Source organism: Amblyomma mixtum, chromosome 7 (genome assembly GCF_055824585.1).
Source record: "Amblyomma mixtum isolate Tamu chromosome 7, ASM5582458v1, whole genome shotgun sequence".
In the NCBI taxonomy this organism is placed as follows: Eukaryota; Metazoa; Arthropoda; class Arachnida; order Ixodida; family Ixodidae; genus Amblyomma; species Amblyomma mixtum.
In genome coordinates this window covers 2602228-2623108 of record NC_143018.1, presented here as the reverse complement: position 1 = coordinate 2623108, position 20881 = coordinate 2602228, and the positions used below count along the sequence as shown (strand labels likewise).

Sequence of the window (20881 nt, the reverse complement as noted above, 5' to 3'; positions counted from 1 at the left end):
CTATGATGGACGCCGTCAAGGGCTCCGGAAATTTCGACCACCTGGAGTTCTTTAACGGTAATTTCCTTTTATTTTCCTTTTATGACATTTTAGCCAACTTTGATAGTGAAACAGTTTACACTCACAGCATAGTCAAATTAGAACCTCGCTACTTAGCGCATGTTTCTCTACACACCTATATCCTTAGATCTACAACCGACGAAAGACGGTTACATACTTACGCATCATTCGTTTTTTTTCATGCCGCGAATCAAAACGAGCGAACGAAGATCTTTAAAGAAGCCTTATAATGTGCTCGCCCATGATAGGGCAAAAGAATGCGTAGGGAAATAGCACTTTTTCTACTTTCTATGTGAAGGCTAGAGGTCTATGTAAAGGCTGGAGGTTAAAAATAAGGACAAGGTCAGCATCATCGTTCGCGGAGGCGAGCGTGCACATGCTTTTCTGCCACTGTGGCATTTTTTAAGAGTATCACGCTCTTCTACAGTGCATACTATATGAGAAAGCGGAGGAATACTCGTACGTACAGTAACGCCCGAGTTCTCCCTTCCATTTGTATCATGAAGGCTTTAAAACAGGTTTGTCAGACACGTTTTCTTTATGTATGCCTTGAAATGTCGTGGGTGAACTGTTTGCAACGATGCGTTCAAGTACTGTCGCTCAATGATCGAGTCCAGAGCGCATAAGCCTGCATATACTGGACTGTATGTCATTTATTTAGGGCCCTGCAAGTTTGGCGTTATCACTATGGCAGTGATCACGTAATGGATTATAGTACTGCTAACTCTGACTTTATATTGGTGTATTAATAAGGCTAGGATACCATAAAATGAATGAAGTGAGGGAATTTCCACATTGCTTCGAAACGTTTTGAAGAGTGAACTAGGTATAGTAGTATTCTATTCCTTGTCGCCATCCCTTTGTCCCTGATTCCCATTATCACCCCTGTAGAATAATATTCTCACACCCCTCTGCATTCACTGGTTCTTACCCCAGGGTTGAGGAGGAGAATTGCACTGTTGCACTCCCCTTTGCCAGTTTTGTTGAAGCGCGTCAAAGAAGCCACTCCAACTGAGGTACTGAGCGCAACCGACTGCGGTAGTACCTCATTCGCCTCTTGTGCGAGGTCCTGCAAAAGGTAAAAGGTTGGTAGGTTTACAGCATCATTTAATAGCCTTTCAAACATTTATAACATGCCTGCTATGCATCAGCCTATTCTTAACACTCTGTGCCTTGTCGGTTGTGGGGTGGCAGTGATGCAGGAAGACCAGCTTGAATAGTCCTGCGTCAGTACGAGCCTCTTACAGAGGCGCACCACGGCACTCGCATGCAAAACTCATTATCTCAACTGCTGCTACGATGGATAAACAAGCACGACTTCACGACAAGCTAAGATGGTACAAATAAAGGCTTTACGCTATTCATGTCGACTCATCATCGTGTGTAAGTAAAATACATGGACTTTAGGAAGGTATGTTTCTGAAGAGTTGTTTTGATAGACAGCTGAACTTTTATGTCCTGCCTGCATTTTTTTTTTCATTTCTAGCCTTAAGCAGTAGTGATAGACAGACTGCAAAGCAATCGTCAGATGTGTCCGTGACCACACCTATTCTTTCAGGGCATTGGTGTTCGATCCACTGCTGCCCCAAAGCCAGCCACGTACCGGGCTCAGCTGCTAAAGCGAGCCACAGCGCCAACTTAGCACTAAAAATTGTCAGCGAACAGAAGCCTGCCGGTACAAACATTATTTAACAAACCTCGCATAGAAGGAAGTAAACACACATTGTTGGAAAACATGGCAGATGATGTTTGGAAATGAATTTAATTTTGATGTTCTAAGGCTCGCCCCTCAGTAGCGACTACCATCAATTCCGACTTTATAGCATGCAAATGTTCTTTTGTAGTTCCACCAACAAAGTAGTAGTGTTGGATGCAGCACGTATATTGCCATGCCTACAAAGTCAATAAAAAGATTAGTTCACATTGTAGCAACTCCTAGCCATTTCAGAGCTCCATTTACACCATCGCCCTTGAAGCGTTTAAGTAATAACAATTAATAATTAATAATTAATAACAAGTAATAATAAAAAGTAATAGCACGCTAGTTTAAGAATACAGTTGAGTGCATGCATGCAGATCACGTATTAGGAATTTGGAAGTTTGGGCTAGAAAAAGAGCGAAGCAAGAAAGAAATTACAGCATCTGTTAACTGGAAAAGCTGAAAATAAGGACACTGATTTTGATCCTTCACTTGCAGTGTCGGCAGCTTTAGTGGTGGGTGTGAAAAACCTTTCCGCCTGAAGAAGTAGGAAACTTTCGCACATAAGTCTACCCCCGCTAATGTGCACAGTAATTTATTTCACGGCTACGCTTTCACCTTTTTAATAATGTCCACAGATTTCACGCAACAGCGTTGGTGTTCGGTGAAGCCGGCATCGAACATTTCAAGCCTCGCAGCTAGGTGGGCCACTTAAATCACGTCACCTTGTGGTGTCGCCACAACCTTCCCGCCGGACTAAGCGAACTGACCAACGTGGCAGGTGACATCACGCATAGACACCACTGTAGAAAGAACTGCCTGAAATTGTACACGATTTTGTTGAATAATTTTTGTTCTGGTGGCACTGTGAGGTAATGATCGTAAGCTGGCGCGCCACTTAAACCGGCGCCTCATGAAACACTACGCGGCATGCTTCGCTTGCCGCGCTGCCTTATGAAAGCCAAGGCGACACGCGTCGTTTATTCAGTCACTGCACGACACCCATCGACTGCACCAGCGCAAATTTTTTCATACCCCACGTTATTGATAGCGGAAGCACATTCGGGCTAGTATCACAATCAGTGCCCATGCTTGTTCACTAACAACAAAAACATCTATAGGCGCGTCGAAGACATCAATACTGCTTAAGTGATTCCTGCTGCAAAAGATACGCCCAGTACTCCCTCTAAACTGATACGCAGCTGATACATGAAGGAAGGCAACGAAGGGAAGTCCCTACCCATACAACAGCCTCTGAGCAAATTGTGAAGGAAATAACTACTTTCGGACGAGAGGTCATCGTGTTCGGTAAGCTTAGCAAGGAGGTCATAGTTGCCATTCATGAATCGGGTGGTACTAGCGGGCTGCTCGCCCTGGCCTGCTGCTTCGGAGGCACAGAGAGACATCGTCGGCATCTTGGGAAAGCGGAGCACCCCGCTCTTTGCAGTGCAGCAGTTACCTTTTACCGATCTCCCTCTGGCACTAGAATACATGCGAGCGGTCATCGACCACCTCCGACAGCAGCACCTCGACCCGCGCTTCGCACGAAGGGAGCGCATCCACAACATCTGTGGCCGCTCCCTGGCACGGCTGCAGCACGCGATGATCCTCTGTGCGCTTCTGTATGCATGTGGCCCGGGCACAGAGGGGTGCGCCATGGACTAGCTGCAAACGACGTGTGTGGCGATTGTGGTGCAGCTGGAACACTGGAGCACTTGCTCCGCCGCTGTGCCGCTCGCGCCCAGCCGCGTCGCGACGTGCTTGCGGTCGACTGGGAGCAGGGGCTCATCCTGGACAGTGTATCGGCGCTCTTCTGACCGCAGTGCGCGCACCCGTGAGCGAACTATGGTGAGCCTCTCTGTATACTTGCTCCGTCTTTTCGCGCCAGGTAGTTACCCGCAGTGACGAAATGCTCCGCGTGTGCTACCTTCGGAAGCTTTACAGCTGGGCGGCCCCACACCAGCCTATTTGTGCAGTGAGCCGTGAGCGTGCGTTTTTCCTGTTTTTCTATCGGGACAGGGCACGGCACGCGCGCGGCATATGAATATTTGCCCTGAGTGGCCGGCTTGCTACGATTAAGTGAGTGTGCGCGTGTGTTGATGCGTCCTGCGCGATGCTCTGACTGGCGCAGGGCAACCCACCTGTGCCCTCCCTCTCCTTTTATTCCCGCTAGCCGCAGCACAGGTGCGCCAGGTTTCGATCGCAGATGCCGCGGCTAGCAACACTTAATTCATTTTTTTGTATTTTTCCGTTTTTGGTTGCCCATTTTTTATGGTACATTTCTTGCACCTTGGTTGTGGTGAAGAAGCCCAAAAGGCGAAGGCCTTCGTTTGTGACCGTTCGTGTATTCTATTACAGTTAATGCTCTGAGGTTTCGCCGCTTAACAAGGTTTTAACCGCATTGACAGGCTGTCACGTGATTATTCGTTATTTCAGTGAAAACCAACATAGAAATATAAGTTAACATAGGAAATTGATTTCAATTGCGCATCATGTTTTATTACAGAAAAATTCAAAGCGTTCATTAGGCACAGTAAATTGAATCTGTATGGTGGATCACAGGTACGGTGTGCAGCTGTGTAATTAAGTTACAAACTAGTGTTTCACGAAGTGGAGATATGTGTGGACAGCTGCCATTGTGCATGTTAAAATGAAACGCAACACTGAAAAATAATATCGAACAGGACGAAACATATGTAGGATGAGGGTTTGTTAAAGGCACTGGGACCTCAGGAGCAGGGCGGCAACACAGTCCGTGGTCGGCGAAGGCGAGAACACAGCACGCGCAGTGATGGCAATGCCGCAGCTAAACAGAACGGTCGTCGTCGTCTTTACAATTGCCGCCGGGGAAAAGAGGAGCCAACCTGGCGACTTAGGGCGCGGGCAGGATGGCTGGTTCGTAGAATGGCTTGAAGCGCTGGACGTGAACAGTCGCGCGTCCACGGCAGCGGCGATCAGAAGACGGCACGAGAGGTTCGACTGCGTAATTAACTGGAGATGTACGCTCCAGGGCACGGTATGGGCCATGGTATTTGGCGAGAAATTTTGACGACAGGCCCGGAGTATTTGTCGGAATCCAGAGCCACACAAGGGAGCCATTGGGTAAGTGTGGCGTTGCTTGATTGAGGTCGTGGCGGGATTTCTCTCCGCACTGGCGTATGCTAGGAAGCGTCGGGTTGGTACGGCAGAATGGTGTCGATGGTAGCAGAAAGGCGACGGCCGTAAAGGAGAAAGAAAGGATAGAAGCCAGTAGTGGACTGCGTTCGGTATTGTGCGCATAGGTTACATACGGAAGCACAAGACTATTAGATAACATGTCACCGAGGGTACGGTTAAAGCGCTCGGTGAGACCGTTTTCGCGGATGATATGCGAAGGCGGTGCGATGAATTATATTGCACTTGGTGAGCAGTGCCTTCACAATATCGGATAAGAAGGCGCGGCCTCTGTCGCTTAGCAATTCGCGAGGGGCGCCGTGACGAAGGATGAATAGGTTTAAAATAAACGAGGCAACTTCGGAGGCTGTGGCAGCCGGAAGGGTGGCGGTCTCGGCATACCTTGTCAAATGGTCAACCGCGACGATAGCCCAACGGCTGCAGGCCGAAGTGTACGGAAGAGGGCCGTATAAATCAATGCCGACGCGGTCAAATGGGCGTGGCGGGCAGGGTAGCGGCTGCAATTCTCCAGCAGAACGTTGAGGAGGTGGCTTCCGACGTTGACAGGTAAGGCATGAGAGCACGTATTTGAGGATGAAGGTGTACATGCCACGCCAATAATATCGTAGCCGGATGCGAGCGTAGGTCTTGAACACTCCGACATGACCACACTCCGGGTCAGCGTGAAAATGGGCACAGACTTCCGAGCGAAGATGGCGGGGAATAACTAGCAACCACTTGCTGCCATCTGAGCTGTAGTTGCGGCGATAAAGGAGGTTATCACGAATTGAGAAGTGGTAAGCATGGCGGCGAAGAGCACGCGAAGAAGAAGCAGCCGTAAGGTTGGCGAGGAAGTCAAGAAGAGAAGAGATCCATGGGTCGCCGAAGGCATGGCGCTGATGTGAAGCATCGGTGAGGAGGCGTCCAAGGTTGAAAAGATGGAAGTATTGGCTGGAAGTGGGCAGCGCGATAGAGCATCGGCATCTTGATGTTTGCGGGCAGTACGATACACGACACGGATATTGTATTCCTGTAGGCGAAGGGCCCACCTCGCGAGGCGACCGGATGGGTCTTTAAGAGAGGAAAGCCAGCACAGCGCGTGGTGGTCGGTCACGACTTCAAACGGACGGCCGTAGATGTAAGGGCGGAACTTGGTAAGGGCCCAAACTATCGCCAGACACTTTTTCAGTGACCGAGTAATTAGATTCAGCCTGTGTGATCGTGCGGCTGGCAAAGGCAACGACGTATTCGGCGAAGCCAGATTTGCGTTGTGCGAGTACGGCGCGGAGGCCTACCCACTGGCGTCAGTATGGACATCGGTGGGTGCGGTCGGGTCGAAATGGCGCAGTATCGGTGAGGCAGTGAGGATAAGGCGCAAGGAATCGAAGGCGTCGCCACACACTTGGGGCCATTGCGAAAGATCAGAACTGCCCGACAGAAGTTGTGCCAAAGGTGCAGCAATTGAGGCAAAGTTGCGTAAACCTACGGAAGTAGGAGCACAAATCTAGGAAGCTGCGCAATTCTTTGATAGAAGTAGGTCGAGCGAACGCAGCCACAGCACGAATTTTAGCCGAGTCCGGGCGGACACCTTCCTTGGAAACAACGTGGACTACCACGCAGAATGGTATCCATCATCCGCTCAAACGTGGCGGGAGAACTACAAAGACCGAAAGGCATTACAGTAATATAGGCCATCAGGTGTTACAAAAGCTGTCTTGGGGCAATCGGCCTCTTCCACGGGTACCTGCCAGTACCCGCAACGTAAATCTAAAGAGGAAATTATTTCGGCACCTTGCAAGCATTCTAGCGCGTCATCGATGCGTGGCTAGACGTCCTTGAGCGTAATCCTGTTAAGGCGGCGGTAGTCGACACAAATTGGTAGAGCCGTCTTTCTTTTGACAAGCACAACTTGCGAAGCCCAGGGACTGCTTGAGGGTTTAATCACGCCGCTCTTGAGCATTTGGTCTACTTGATCTTCAATAACTTGGCGCTCGCGTGCCGACACACGATAGGGGCGCTGCCGTAGAGGAGCGTGGGCACCTGTGTCTATGCGATGGAACTGGTGTAGCAAGTCGAGAAGCGGCGTGCGCTGCGGCGGTGGAAGATCTGCGTCGATGGAGCGGAGAAATAGTTCGGTAGACCGAGGAGTGGTTGTAGAAGATGGTGGGCTGAGCGCAGCGACACTGATGTGCAATGAACCGGCAGTCTCCTCATGGGTTAGAATAGATGCGATAGGTTGGACACTGCCGACACATTCGCCACGGCGCAAAGCCCTAGCGTAAGAAAACGGGTTACAGACCCACAGTATGGAAAGGCCAGCAGAAATAGTCAATACGGCGTAAGGCAGAGGAAGGCACTTGCGCCGGAGAAAAGTATGGGCTGGCGTGAAAAGAACAGTGTCATCACGGGAAGGGGCACAAGAGAGGTGCACAAGGACGGAACAGCATGGAGGCAGGTCGATGTCTTCGGCGACGAGGTCTTTAATACATGGAGGTGAGGGAGCAGCGTCCGGCAGGCATTGGAGCAAGATGAGAACCCGACTTCAGCGCGATCGCAATCGATGACAGCGGCATGACGAGACAGGAAATCCCAGGCCAAAATAACAGAGTGAGAACACGGCAGTACGACGAACTAGATCGTATAGAGGACATCCTGAATTAAAACTCGAGCGGTGCAAGCTGCCGACGGCTTGATGTGCTGAGCCCTGGCCGTGCGCAGCGATTGACCAGCAATTGGCGTCCTAACTTTCTTCAAGCGGCAACAAAGTTTTGCGTCTATTACTGAAATTGCAGGGCTAGTGTCTACAAGGGCCATGACAGAAATTCCCTCGACCCAAACGTCAATAAGGTTCGCAAGTGGCAGCTGAGGTCTTTGGTAGTTCGACGAGGACGCAGTTCTCGCCTCAGGAACTGCGACACCTAGTTTTCCTGTTGAAAATTATTTGGGCGGCGACGCATCGGAGAAATGGAGCGTCGTCGTGGCGAAGGGGAACGGGGGTCGGTAATCGCTGAACGGTCGGGGGAGAAAGGACGAGTGGACGCACGGGGCTCAGCAGACGCGGAGCAGTGACGCGCTGGAGGCTAGTACCCGACCGGCGGTGCTGAAACTGGGAGACGGCGACGGCAATGGTGGGCTACGCTACATGGCCAGGCAATCCGCGAGTGTAGCAAATAGGCCGGTTATCCGTCATGCGCCAAGGATCTCGGTCTCGTGGTTTTGGGGCGACGTTGGCATTATTTAAAGGGGTGGCGACTGGTCTTGGCGCGCCGTCAGCGTACGCCAGCGGAGCTGCGGCAGGCGATGGTGCACCTCAGCAACCTGCTCTCGAATTGCATGTTGGAGAGCCGGGGCCAAATATGGTGGCGAACCTTGCGGGCTAGGCAAAAGCGGAAGCTGACGGTCCACCTCCTCACGTACAAAGTCCTTGATTTGCTACAGCAGAGAGGAGCTGTGAGCTGCGGGTGTCAGTCCAGAAAGTGACTCTGCCTGAGCTGAGTGCTGACGTGTCAGGACTCTCTGCTTCGCAGCTCCTCGAAGCTCTGGCACTGCGTGATGACTTCCAAAACGGTGCGCAAGTCCCGAGCGAGCAGCATTGGAAAGACATCATCAATGCCTTTCAAGATCTGCTTATCTTGTCAGCTTCCGGCATGCTTACGTTCACTCGGTTGCAGAGGGCGATTACATCTATGTAGCTAGTGAAGCTTTCGCCGACCTGCTGCGACCGTTCACGCAAGCGTTGTTCGGCGCGAAGTTGTCTGACAGCTGGGCGACAAGTTTGCGACGCCGGCAAGATAAAAATTGCATTGTTGAGCTTTGTCTCGTCATCCCACTTGTTATACAGGCTCACCCGCTCGTATGATGCAAGCCATTCTTCCACGTCATGTTCATCTGTTTTGCTGATGATAGCCGGGTCTTTTTGTCGAAGGGGGCCGGCACAGATGACAGTCGGTGGGCCTGCTTGCATGGCTTGATGTGCCGATATCGTACCTCCACCAAATGTAGGATGGGGGTATGTTAAAGGCACTGGGACCCCAATAGCAGGGCGGCAACAGTCCGTTGTCGGCGAAGGAGAGAACACAGCACGCGCAGAGATGGCAATGCCGCCGCTAAACAGAACGGTCGTCGTCGTCTTTACACGTACGAAAAACTACGGTTTCATTTTTGGTTTTTACGGAGCTTGGCTTCCCAAAGCGAGACCATAGTGAATGACTCCGCACAATTTCAACCTCCTGGGGAGCAGTTAAACTCTCTGGGTGCGAAATATGCTAAATTGCAGTGCTTCTACAGGAACTACTACCCTTTCCACTTCTGTCACCAGTATCAGTTGCTATCGTAGTTATGAATGGTTGCTATCGCAACCTCTCTCTCTTGAAAACATGCTATTGAACTAAATACACGGAGACCAAAACCTGAACAGTGCACAATTTTTCTTGCCCTCACGACAGCACTGGAAGGCATTGTCGCCTTCATTCCTCAGTGTGCATCTCGAATTGTGCTGTAAGTTGAATGTAGTACATCTATTTCTGTGAAATTTTCATTAGATTTTTTAGAACAGACATTGCTTTCATACATCATTTGCACATGTTGCCAAGGCATTAGAGATCTGCACCAGAACTGCACTATGTAAATTGCGGGGGTCCTGTGCAGCAGCGTGCGCCAGCTTTCTTTAGCTTTTTTGCCGTGTTTTGATATTATACGCATTTCGCGTGCAATTAAGTAAATTACCGCGAATTTTTGCACTGTTTGTTCATTCTTCATAGCTGCTGGCACGCGGCAGTATCCCTTTGTGATGCAAGAGTGTCGCAGATTTATGATTGACCGCATTTAGGTGGAGCCGATTCTACTTTGTTCAAGGCTGTTTTGGTAACTTTGCATACCGTACCTAGAAAGTTCGCTATCGGCGGGCATTCTGTTCAGCGGCAATCGAATACGCTTGTTGCTTTCGCTACCACCGAGTCATTCAGTTCCTTGTGTTGCCCGCCGCGGTGGCCCAGTGATTACGGCGCTCGGCTGCTGGCCCGAAAGACGCGGGTTTGATTCCGGTCGCGGCGACTGTATTTCAATGGAGGCGAAATTCTAGAGGCCCCCCAGGTCCGTCATAGCCTGTGTCGTTCTCGGGCATTAAACTCCAATAGACCAGTTTTTTGTGGGTACACATTTTGCTGTTTTCCTCATTCCCTGGACTGCCGTCAACTTTATGTGAATATTTTATCTTGCAATGTTGTGTCTAAAATCTTGCACAACTCACAAGTCACGAGTCTAGGACAGAAAGAAAAATGGCTTTCCTCCTCTTTCTTTTTGTTGGCAACACCTTGCCTAAGTGGGTAATAAGCTGGTGATAATTTTATCGGAAAGATAAAAATGCCCTCTTTTAAGTAAAATTACGCAGGAAGCTTTTGTGGCAAAAGGCATGAACATGAGTAGTTGTCATACTCCGTAGGATTTCATTATCCAGAAGAAGTGCGGCTACAAGAGGTTTGTGACGGAAACCAAATTGACATTGCCGACATCACTCGATAACAGGATGATTTTGTTTGCCACTGCACACTGAAGCATGGTTCCAATGAATGGTTGCAATGAATTTGATTAAATGAGCCTCCCATACTCAGCAGCCGAATGTCCTCGCTTCTGTATCAGTACAGCCAGTGCCTGATGAATAATTACCGCCTGAAACACATCATTGCACTTTTAAGATTTTAAGATTAGCAGAGCATCTTAAGTGAAGCAGCAGGTATAATTCGTTGAGCTAACCGCTATGGGACAAGGAGGGGTTAATGAGGTAGAGTACAGCACAACTGAGATCTCGCCGCTAACTAAAGAGGTAATAAAAAGAGCCTTAGGAGCTTTGTAAAGTGCAAAAGCCCCTGGTGAACAGCTAAAATCAAGGATGGTGAGATGACTTCTAAAAAAAAACTAGCCACCCTGTTTTCGCAACACCTTATGTTCGTATTAAAATCTTAGAAGAACATCATCGTAATACATAAAAAAGGGACGTAAATCAGGGTTTATAAGAGCCTTAGGTTTCATCAACAAAAGGCTGCACAGGCACCGTAGTCTTCCATAAAGGTGGCACTATTTCAATACTAAAGGTTGTCAGGTAGCAGGAATTCACCACCTGTTTACAGTAGGTATTAAGAGACCTGGATTGATTTCTTTGCTAAATCACTTTGCTGACAGCAAAACATGATCAGTGTTGAACAGTTTCAGAGCGGTAGCGAGGCGCTGAAAGTGGTACGGTTTGTGTAGCGTAGGGCATACTTTTGTTCAGTGCATATTGCGATCGCATATCCATGAGTAGAAAAACTAATCAAGAATCTAGTGGGGCGCATTTAGCTGCTTCTCTCACGTCTTGAGAAGTTTACAGATATCCGTTAAGAGAAAAGTCAACAGCTGTATCTTATAGGCGGCCACCAACGAAGCAGAAATTTGGAGGCTAACGTAATGGGATTCACTTAATGACAGCGCAGCGACCAGAATTGCTCAAAGTACAAATATGGGTTAATGACTTACTAGCGAAAGTTAGTGGCGGGTGAGATTAAGCGGTTTGTGAGGATAAGGCGGCCCCGGCTGTTACAGGAGAGGGTTTATTTTAAAGATATGATAGAGGCCTTTCGCCTACATTGAGCTAGTTATGCTGATGGTGATATAATTCCGGAGGAACCACTCGGGACACCTCAAAGCCGGAGAGATACCATCACAGCACTCAGCACCGCCCGGATTCATTCTACTTTAAGGCTTTTGAGAATGCTAGCACTAATGCAGTGTTCCAAGCTCCACCTAAATCGTGGCAATACTTTTCTGGTAACGGAGAAATTAAATGTCCGTAAACCCGTAAATTTCTGTTTCGTCCGCATTTGCCTTTTCTCCTCTGATACAGTCTTCACCTTCTAGCGAAGTGCCGTTGTCCTGGTTTTTAAGAATTATGTCTGGCCAAATCGTTGACCATCAATTCCGAAAACCTGTTAACATGTTTACTGTCTGTTTTTAGAAGCAGTCGTGGGCGCACGCGACACCATGTGGCACAAGAATCAGACAGCGCAGTTGATTGTCCTCTCAGACTCAAGTCTAAAGCGCTAAAAAGACCAGAGTCGAAGCCGTAATTAGAGGAATGCCCACCGCACGTTGCGCTTCTTCGGGAATAATGACGCAAAGGGGGTCTATATGGGTTGCTAGCCGTCAGTTATCCGCAGCGGAGGACAGCTTAACTCTTTTCTAGGCGGTCTTTTAAGTCCACCCTTTTGCTGCTGGAATTCAGCTCATGTAGCGCTTGGCAACACGATTTCTCGACGAACAGGAAGATGCATTATGAGCCATCAAAAGTTATCAGCTGCAGTTATCAGCATTATGTTGCCCACGAAGTTGCTACCCAGTGACGGAACAAAGGGAACCCTCACCGTAGGAGACCATAATGAGTGCAGATTTGCAAAATACCGGAGGGACCATTCTGGAGGCGCGTACTGTGCTGCAAAAATCAAGTCTGCTTCTGAGCAAGGCCCCTTGCAGATGTTTAGGCTCCACGCCCGCCTAGATTATGCCAGTGCCGGTGTTTCTTGAATGTTTGCTGCTTCTGTAGATGTGGTGCTGTTAAAGCCGGTGTTGAGTGAAAATGTGCTTGCCCTTGTGCGTAGCTTAGCACAGACTAACAATTGAGCTAGTTGCGCCCTGTTTCGGTCTCGTAGCACTCAAAACAGGCAGCGCTCGTACCAAACAGTGTTGGAAACTATTCCAAGCAAAAATATCGCACAGTAATTGGGTAAGCGATGCAGACGTACAACATGAATCTGGCTTTAAAGAGCCCCTGACAGGAGAGGACAATCCGGATAAACAAAACTATGGCTTATGTCTGGCCGTTGTGAAATTCCGTTCACTGTGGCTTCGCGGCAACGAATGCTTTTTGTGTCATAACACTGGTTAACGGGAAAAGAAAGAACGATGTCTGGTACTCTCCTAGTTGCTCTCCCTCTGTTCTTTGCGCCGTTTGCCTTGACAAAAAGGTTGGTTGGTTTGTGGGGTTTAATGTCCCAAAGCGACTAAGGCTATGAGAGATGCTGTAGTGAAGGGCTCCGGAAGTTTCGACCACCTGGGGTTCTTTAGCGTGCACTGACATCGCACAGTACACGGGCCTCTAGGAAAAACTGGCTGTGGTTAGACCAATGACCATCCCGAGAAGAATGGCAGCAACAACGACGCGGCAATCGCAGCGGCGGCGACATATCAGAAGGCACTTCGACTGTCCGTAGAGGCCAAAACCTTTTCCGCACCACTTTACCTGCGTGTGTGGCACTGGGGACGTCACCACAAAAAGCCTGATTCATTTATGCACTTTCGTGCTCTGGGCATGCACTGTGTGTGGGCACAAAGCAACACATTTTATTTTTACGCCTCAATACATTTCTATTCGTATTCAGGCTACTACTTTTGTTGCCGAAACAACACTACGCTAGGTGCGAGCGGTTTCGCGGATCCCCGGAGGTATGTAAGACAGTTACTGCGTAATTTCCTATCCTCAAATACATTTTTCATTTTCTTCATTACGGGCCCTCTTTCTCTTTCGCCTCGACTTCCTCCCTTCCTGTACAGTGGGGTTCAGGTGTCCACGAGATGACAGAAGTACTGCGCCATTTTCTTTCCTCAAAAAGCGTTTTAGCGTTCAAAGGGGAAGGCATCACACCGAACTGGTGATTAGCAGTTAATTACTAGTTAGTTATTAACCAGTAATTAGCCATTAATTAGTAATTTGTCATTAGTAATTAGTACTTCATAATGTGTGACATCATTCTGTGGTGACGTCACCAGTGCCACACACGCAGGTAAAGTGGTGCGGAAAAGGTTTTGGCCTCTACGGACAGTCGAAGTTAATTCTGTTATGTCGCCGCCGCTGCGATTGCCGCGTCGTTGTTGCCGCTATTCTACTCGGGATGGTCATTGGTCTAACCACAGCCAGTTTTTCCTTACTTTGAAGCTCGTCTCGTTAATGTTTTCCCCTATTCCACTGGTCCATCATGCTGTTTAACGGGCGAAGAAAGAACGACGTCTGGTTGTCTCCTAGTTGCTCTCGCACTTTCTTTGCGCTCTTCGCTTTTACGAACTATTTAGGCACCTTCGTGGTGGGGGCCACTATACATTTTGTCGTTCGCCTGTTCATTGCGTAATGTAGCGCAGGGAAGAGACGGTAAACACGAACGGAAACGAAACTAAATATACTTGAAGTGATGCCATGACGCTGATGCCTCGGAGAGCGCTCGTTCGACCTCCTGTTGGAGAGAAGGGTTTATGGTGCGTTTTTGTATGTGGTGTATAGCGGCTTGTGAGCCTGAATAGACTGTACTCTTAAGAGAGGGAAGGAGAGCAAATGACTTGAGGGCATGCGCAATGGCGAGCACCTCGAGGGACAATGTATCCGGAGGGTGTAGATACGGCGCGCTGGTGTGGGTTTCAGGAGCGGGGAGGTGGGGGTGGAACAAGGCGTAGACGCGGGAACCTCGAGGAGCCACGAAGGAGGCATCCGTGTAGGCTACACCTTGGGTATCAAAGAGAGGGGAATGGTGCTGCGGGGCCGCATGACAACGGCCGGTGTGCAGGACGGGGGACATGTTGGTCGGGAGGGGGAGGATACGAAGATTGGGGGCGGGGGTTAGAATAGGAGAGATAAAAGGGGCGACGGGAATGGGCGACATACCCGCTTGAGTCAGTAACCACTGACCCTGACGGGTAAGGGAAAACCGGGCAAGCTGCGAGTCACAATGGAGAGAGAGAAGAGAACGGAGAGGATGAAATAGGCCTGTGGCAAAGATCTTAGCGGTAGAGGTAGTGATATGGAGGTTGAGAGCTGCCTTGTAGAGGCCCACAAGGGCAGTCTCGAGTGTGTTAAGTTGAGTCTGATTGAAGCAAATCTAGGGTGCAAAGTACAAGACCTTGTTGAGGGCCAGCGCGTGGGCAACTCGGCACGCATGAGCCTCGTGGAGATCTGAGCGCTGAGTGACCACGCGCCGCAGGAGGTGAGTTACCGAGTGGCAGGTGGTGACAGTGTGGTGGAGGGCGTGCACGTTCTTGACCGCATGTAAAGGAAACCCAAGAACTTTGCACTGAGTGACGACAGGAATGGGAGAGCCAGAAAGGTTGAGAGAGGCGAAGTGGTTGTGTGATCGCTGGTATGAGGAATGGTTGAGAAAGAGAAGCTCAGATTTTCCAGGAGCAGGAGAGAGGCCAGCGGAAGTAAGGAAGGAGTCAATGAGATCTAGGCCACGTTGCAGGGTGTCCTGTACGTGACCGGGAGAGCCCGACGAACACCAGAGAGTGATGTCATTGACTTAAAATAAATGATGCAGGTCGGGCACTTCAGCTAGCTGGGAGGCGAGAGGGGCCATAGTAAGATTGAAAAGGGTAGGAGAGAGTGAAGCACCTTGAGGAGTGCCACCCCTGAGGTTCAGGTGTCCACGAGATGACAAGTACTGCGCCATTTCCTTTCCTCAAATAGCGTTTTAGCGTTCAAAGGCCAAGACATCACGCCGAACGTGTGGTGGCGTTCCGTGGACTCCCAGATAGCGCTACAACACGCTGTCGCTGTCCTGGGGGGGCCACAGTCTGAGTTCGCAAAGGATGCGGTCGTGGCAAACACTGTCGAAGGCGATGCGGTCGTGGCAAACACTGTCGAAGGCCTTGCGAACATCGATAGTCACAAGTGGTAGTGGTGGTAAAAACATTTAAAAGGGACAGGAGGTATGTTTGGATCATCCTTAAGGGACTGATCCTTACAAAAACTAGGTGGGGGTCCCTAGTATGGGACCCCAGTGGCGGTGGCCGCTGCCTGGGCGCGCCCGACTAAGGCTTGTTGAGCCTGTAAGTCAGGGCAGCCGAGCAGGGTCGCCTCCCAGTCCTCCCGGGTTGGGGTGGGGATGGGGGGAATAGCCGCGTTGGAGGGGCAGGCCCACACCATGTGATAGGTGTCCGAAGACACCGCATTACAGTGCGGGAAGTTGCCGCTAAAGAAGGGGTCGAAATGTTTTAAAGCGAAAGCTTTACTACTTGCACTTTCAGCCTTTGGCGCGGCGGGGCGGTGCCACCACCACCGGCGCCTAACGCCTGCGCTCTCCGCTTTGTGACGTCACGCCGAAGAGAAAGGCGACCAACTCGCGCCGTCTAAGCCGCGGCGGTGACACCACGGCGTGGCCTCCGCGATCGAAGCGCGCTTTTAGGGCGGAAGCCTTTAATGCCTCATCGTTGTAAGCAGGAGCTGTCGACAGAAATGTCACGCTTTTAAATTGGTCGAAACGGTCGTGGCGTCACAGTGCGCGAATTTCAAACGGGGCCAATTGTACTTTGGCTACTAACCATGCAACCAATTAAAGGGATCGTTTAGTCAAACCTTTCTAGTGAGACCAGATAAATAATACCCAGTAAGAAATTTGCCGAGCTTGCGAATCGAACCCCGGTCTCCGGAGTGCGAGTCGAGCACGCTACCACTCCGCCATGCCAGCTCGATGGTTTGGAATGAACAAAGGTGCGTCTAGTGAATACGGTGTCTTCGTTCACTCCCATCTTCCTCCCTTCCCGTTACGGCGAGGTTTAGGAGTCCACCGAGCTATGAGAGACAGATACATTTTCTTTCCTCAAAAACCAATTCGCCGACGAGCAAGGACCCGCCGCGGTGGCTCAGTGGTAAGGCGCCCGTCTACCGAGCCGGAGTACCCGGGTTCGAACCCGACCGCGGCGGCCGCGTTTCGATGGAGGCGAAGCGCAAGAGGGGCCCGTGTGCTGTGCGATGTCAGTGCACGTTAAAGATCCCCAGGTGGTCGAAACTATTCCGGAGACCTCCACTACGACACCTCTTTCTCTCTTCTTTCACTCCTACCTTCCTCCCTTCCCTTACGGCGCGGTTCAGGTGTCCGCCGAAATATGTGACAGATATTGCGCCATTTCCTTTCCTCAAAAACCATTTTACCAATTTACCAATTACGAGCAAGGCGTATTTGTCCGCGTTTCAGATTGACCCAAGTTGTCGTGACGTCACCGCTCGCGAAATTTGACGGGTGTTCACCGAAATATGTGATACAGTTACTGCGCAACTTCCTTTCCTAAAATAAAACTTTCGACTAGTGTCTACTGAGATATGTGAGACAGTTAATAAGTAATTTCCTTTCCTCAAATATAATTTTAATTTTGTTCATTACGGCCCCTTTTTCTTCTTTCACTCACACTTCATCCCTTCCTTTGCGGTGCGGCTGAGGTGTCTACCGAGATGACAGAGAATTACGGACCATTTCCTTTCCTCAAAAAGCGTTGCGTTCGAACGGCAACGCACCGCGCCGAACAGGTGGTGGCGTTCTTTGGACTCCGTGGCAGCGCTACAACACGCTGTCGTGTTCCACTCCTAAAGGCGAAGCTTAAGCGTCATCAATTGGCAGTTAATTAATGTACCAACAAAATGTGCAGTAAACAGTCGCGTAACAGAATGCAGCACTCAGGCTTTCGCCTTTCACCAGTTTAGCCGCTAAAGTTCCTCGTAATTTTTAGTGCTGCCGGGCACAGCAATGTATTGGTGAAGAGGCGGAGAAGGAGCCGCTCATCCGCCTTCTTGAGGCCTTTACATGAGCTAGGGTAAAGGCGATGGCTATCTTGATAGTAGGTTGTGATATCTTAGAACGTGTAGACCGGATTAAAATCGGGTTCCTGATCAGGTGAGGAGGAGAAAACAGCCCGGCGAGAGAGCGCGCGGGCGGCTGCGTCTGCTGCCTCGTTTCCTGCCAACGCCTGATGAGCAGGGGCCCATATAAGGTAACGGTGTGCGGGGTCCGTATCCCGTATGCAATTTTGGTATATTCGATAGGCTAGGAAGGGAGTGCAGCCTTGTTCGACGTTCCGACAGGCCCCTCGCGAGTCGGTGATTATTTTGAATCGGGATGTGAGGCCGCGAGAGCAATCGCGACCTCTTCTGCTTGTGTTGCACTTCGGGCTCTGAAAGTGAGGCCGGTAACTGTGTTGCTGTTGTGAACTACTGCGGCTGTGCACCATGCCCCGTGGTGAAGGCCGGATGCGTCCACGTAGTATACACCTGTTTTGTTGCCATAATGTCCGGCTAGCGCTTCCGCTCGTGCCAGGCGCCGACCATTATGGTCTTCATGTGACATGTTTGCTGGAAGAGGCCGCACGTGTAGGGCACGTCTCCACAGTGGGTGAATTTGAGTGGGGGTAGGTGACAGAAAGGTGTGCTGGAGAATCAGAAACATGTCGTGTGCACAGACGCGGCGTCGGAAGCCGATGAGAGAATGGGGGAAGAACTCCGTCGCCTCCAGAAAATTAGAGAGGCGAGTCAGGGCCATTCGCTCAAGGTTCTTACCAACACACAGTCAGGGAGATTGGGCGGAGGTTAGAGAGGGAGGGAGGTTTGCCCGGCTTTGGAATCGTAGAAATGAGAAAGGAGGTCCAGGAGCTCGGCAGGCAGCCGCTGTACCAGGCCTCATTGTAGGTTTGAAGGAGGAATTCTTTTGCGCAGTCAGGAAGGTTGCGAAGTATGGTATATGTAATGGCATCCTCACCGGAAGCCGAGCGTGTAGCATTAGCAGCCAGAGCCGATTCGAGCTCTTGGGAGAGTGAAGGAGTGGTCCATATCAGGGTTAGGCCCGCCCGAGTATATAGTGTAGGAGGGTGCCAGAGGGGGAGGGGGGCTAGAGAGAGGCGAGCTGATCAAAAAATGGCCTGGCTTAGCTTATGGTTAAGCCTAGGATGCGAAGCATAGTTTTGCGGTCTGGCGAGCCGTTCTCTCCCTGGCCGACATCTCGCTGCTCAACTGACTCAACGAGTGCGTCGCCTTTTGCGTGACGTCAGTATCTGCTAGCGGTAGGAGCGGGAGTTAGGCCGCCGGCGGAGGCTGCGCGTCCGCAAGCGAGCGCACGAGGCTCCAGCTTCCACAGCTGTTGTGACGTCATATCACGTGGTGCGCCGATGAAGGTCAAGTGGTAGCTACGCGGCCGTGCGCGGCGCAGCAAGAAGAGCTCGGTTGTGCGAGTAATATGCTTCGCATAAAAAATCACAGGGAGTCCGCTGAGTGAGGGCTTTAGCTAGAGTGGGAGCAAGGGCAGGCTTAGTGCCAAGGAGGGATTTGAAGAGAGGTCAAGACGGTCTCAAAGAGCACTCTAACGAGAGTGCTCGAGTGAGGCGCAGGGAGTGACGATCTCGGCCCGCAGAGCAGTGATCCTGTAGGATAGATAGTTGGGCATTATGGGGTTGGGAGCGAAAGGAGCGTTGAAGACGGTTACGGCGACGCCATAAACGGAGAAAAGTTGAGGATCTGGGACTGTGTGACGAGTGCGAACGCGACGGCTACTGGACGTGAGCGCTGCAGTGATGCGCGACGTCCAGTCGTCGTAGGATTGAAAGGAGTCAGAGGCGAGGTTAGTGCGAAAGGCGTGCCAGTCAGTGTGAATGACACGATGACATCGACGGATGTGGGAAAGAGAGGTGTGAATATGGATGAGAAAGTGGTCACTGAGAAGAGTCTCGGCTGTCACCTGCCAGTGAAAGGAAAGTGAACCCAGAGAGAAAGTGAGGTCAGGTGTCATGGGCCGCTGTGAGGCAGTGCCCGCTCGAGTAGGGGAGCCAGGAGTATTAAGAAGCGTGAGGTGGCGTTCCTGGGCCAGACAGGGGAGGAGGCGGCGGGTTTGAGGGTAGCCCCAGAGTGTATGAGGGGCATTGAAGTCACCACTAAAGAGATGGGAGTTAGAAGGAAGAAGTGAAGGAACTTGCCCAAGGCGGAGAATAAAGAGGTGACAGCGGGGTTGTAGAAAGCCAAAAGGGTGAGTGAGACGCGGGAAGAAGTGAGACGCACACTAACTAAATATTTAAGGATATTCAAGTGGCTCCACGAGCACGTCGCTGCGTACATAAATAGACGCAAGTGGTGTGAACGTAGTGGCATCGTAGGCGCGGTAGCCTGGGACAGTGCGGGCCGTCCGAGTCTCCTGGAGAAGGAGAAAATGGGGCAGGGAGGGCCGGGTGAGGAGATACTGATGGAGGGGGGTCTTATGGCACAGACGGAGGGGGGTCTTATGGCACAGGTCTTATGGCACTGCACAATCTGGATCGAACTCCAATCACGTCACAATCTGGAGTTCCTCGCCAAAAGCCATTGTGATAGTGTAGAGGTAGAGGCTCGTGAGGGTACGCGTTCCTTCTTTTTGACCGGAGGCAGTGACTCATGCAGGGAGTGGAGCGTAGTAGTGAAGGATTCCAATTGCTCGATTGTGCTTGGAGGGTCTCTAGCTGAACCAAACGAGTGTGGTGTGCTTGTGTGGTGGTTTCGAGCTGAACGTGGCAAGGTGCTCATTTAGCTTCCTAAGCTAGGAGGTATAAGAGGAGGTGGTTGTCTTGAGGGTGGATCTGCTGTTGTAGGTCGTGGGAAATGCGCTGCTGCTCTCGCTGCTGGCGTTCGAGCATAGCGAGCCGGAGGTCGAACGAGTGGCTCTCGTCAGGGATGGAGAGGGTGGTGTACTGGAAGAGAGGGACGCTGGAACCGAGGATCCTTTAACTATGTCGGCATAGGAGCCTGGTGGTGACGTGATTGGAGCTGATGGAGGTTCATTAGTAGAGGAGGAGAAGGGGTGGGTTGAGTGGCCAGGCTCAAAGCTACACTGTTAGCAAAAAAACACCCAAAAGGAAGTAAATGGCTTGTCCTCTAACGCACACCCTAAAGGAGGTTTTTACTCCATATGTATGGTGTTTTTATTTACTCCCATATATAAGGGAGCTATTAAGGAGTGAGAAGGGAGTATATTTATACTCCCTTATTCAGCCTCATTCTTACAGTGACAGCGGCGGAAACGGGCAGTAGCTCTGCGGGCCGCCGGCAACCCAATTTGGGAAACTGCGCTGCCCTAATGTAACTCCGCGTCCCGCATTCTATTCGCCGTCTGCAAGCCCAGCGGCGGCGTATGTGGCAGGAGTCGTCTGCTTGTCGTCTCCCTTTGCTGTACG

General features: G+C 50.7%; 1 protein-coding gene across 37 annotated transcripts in view; it reads right to left on the bottom strand.

Moving 5' to 3' along the window:
* Positions 1 to 20881, bottom strand: part of LOC149334803 (uncharacterized) — a 336596-nt gene that overhangs the window by 5884 nt on the left and 309831 nt on the right. For 36 of the 37 annotated variants that reach the window (XM_089551442.1, XM_089551445.1, XM_089551447.1 and 33 more), the window contains one exon: positions 992 to 1129. In XM_089551442.1, the coding sequence (XP_089407568.1) occupies positions 992 to 1129 (138 nt within the window). Of the gene's footprint in view, positions 1 to 991; positions 1130 to 20881 lie in introns of those variants that run through there. The other variant, XR_016283964.1, reaches the window with a different exon arrangement.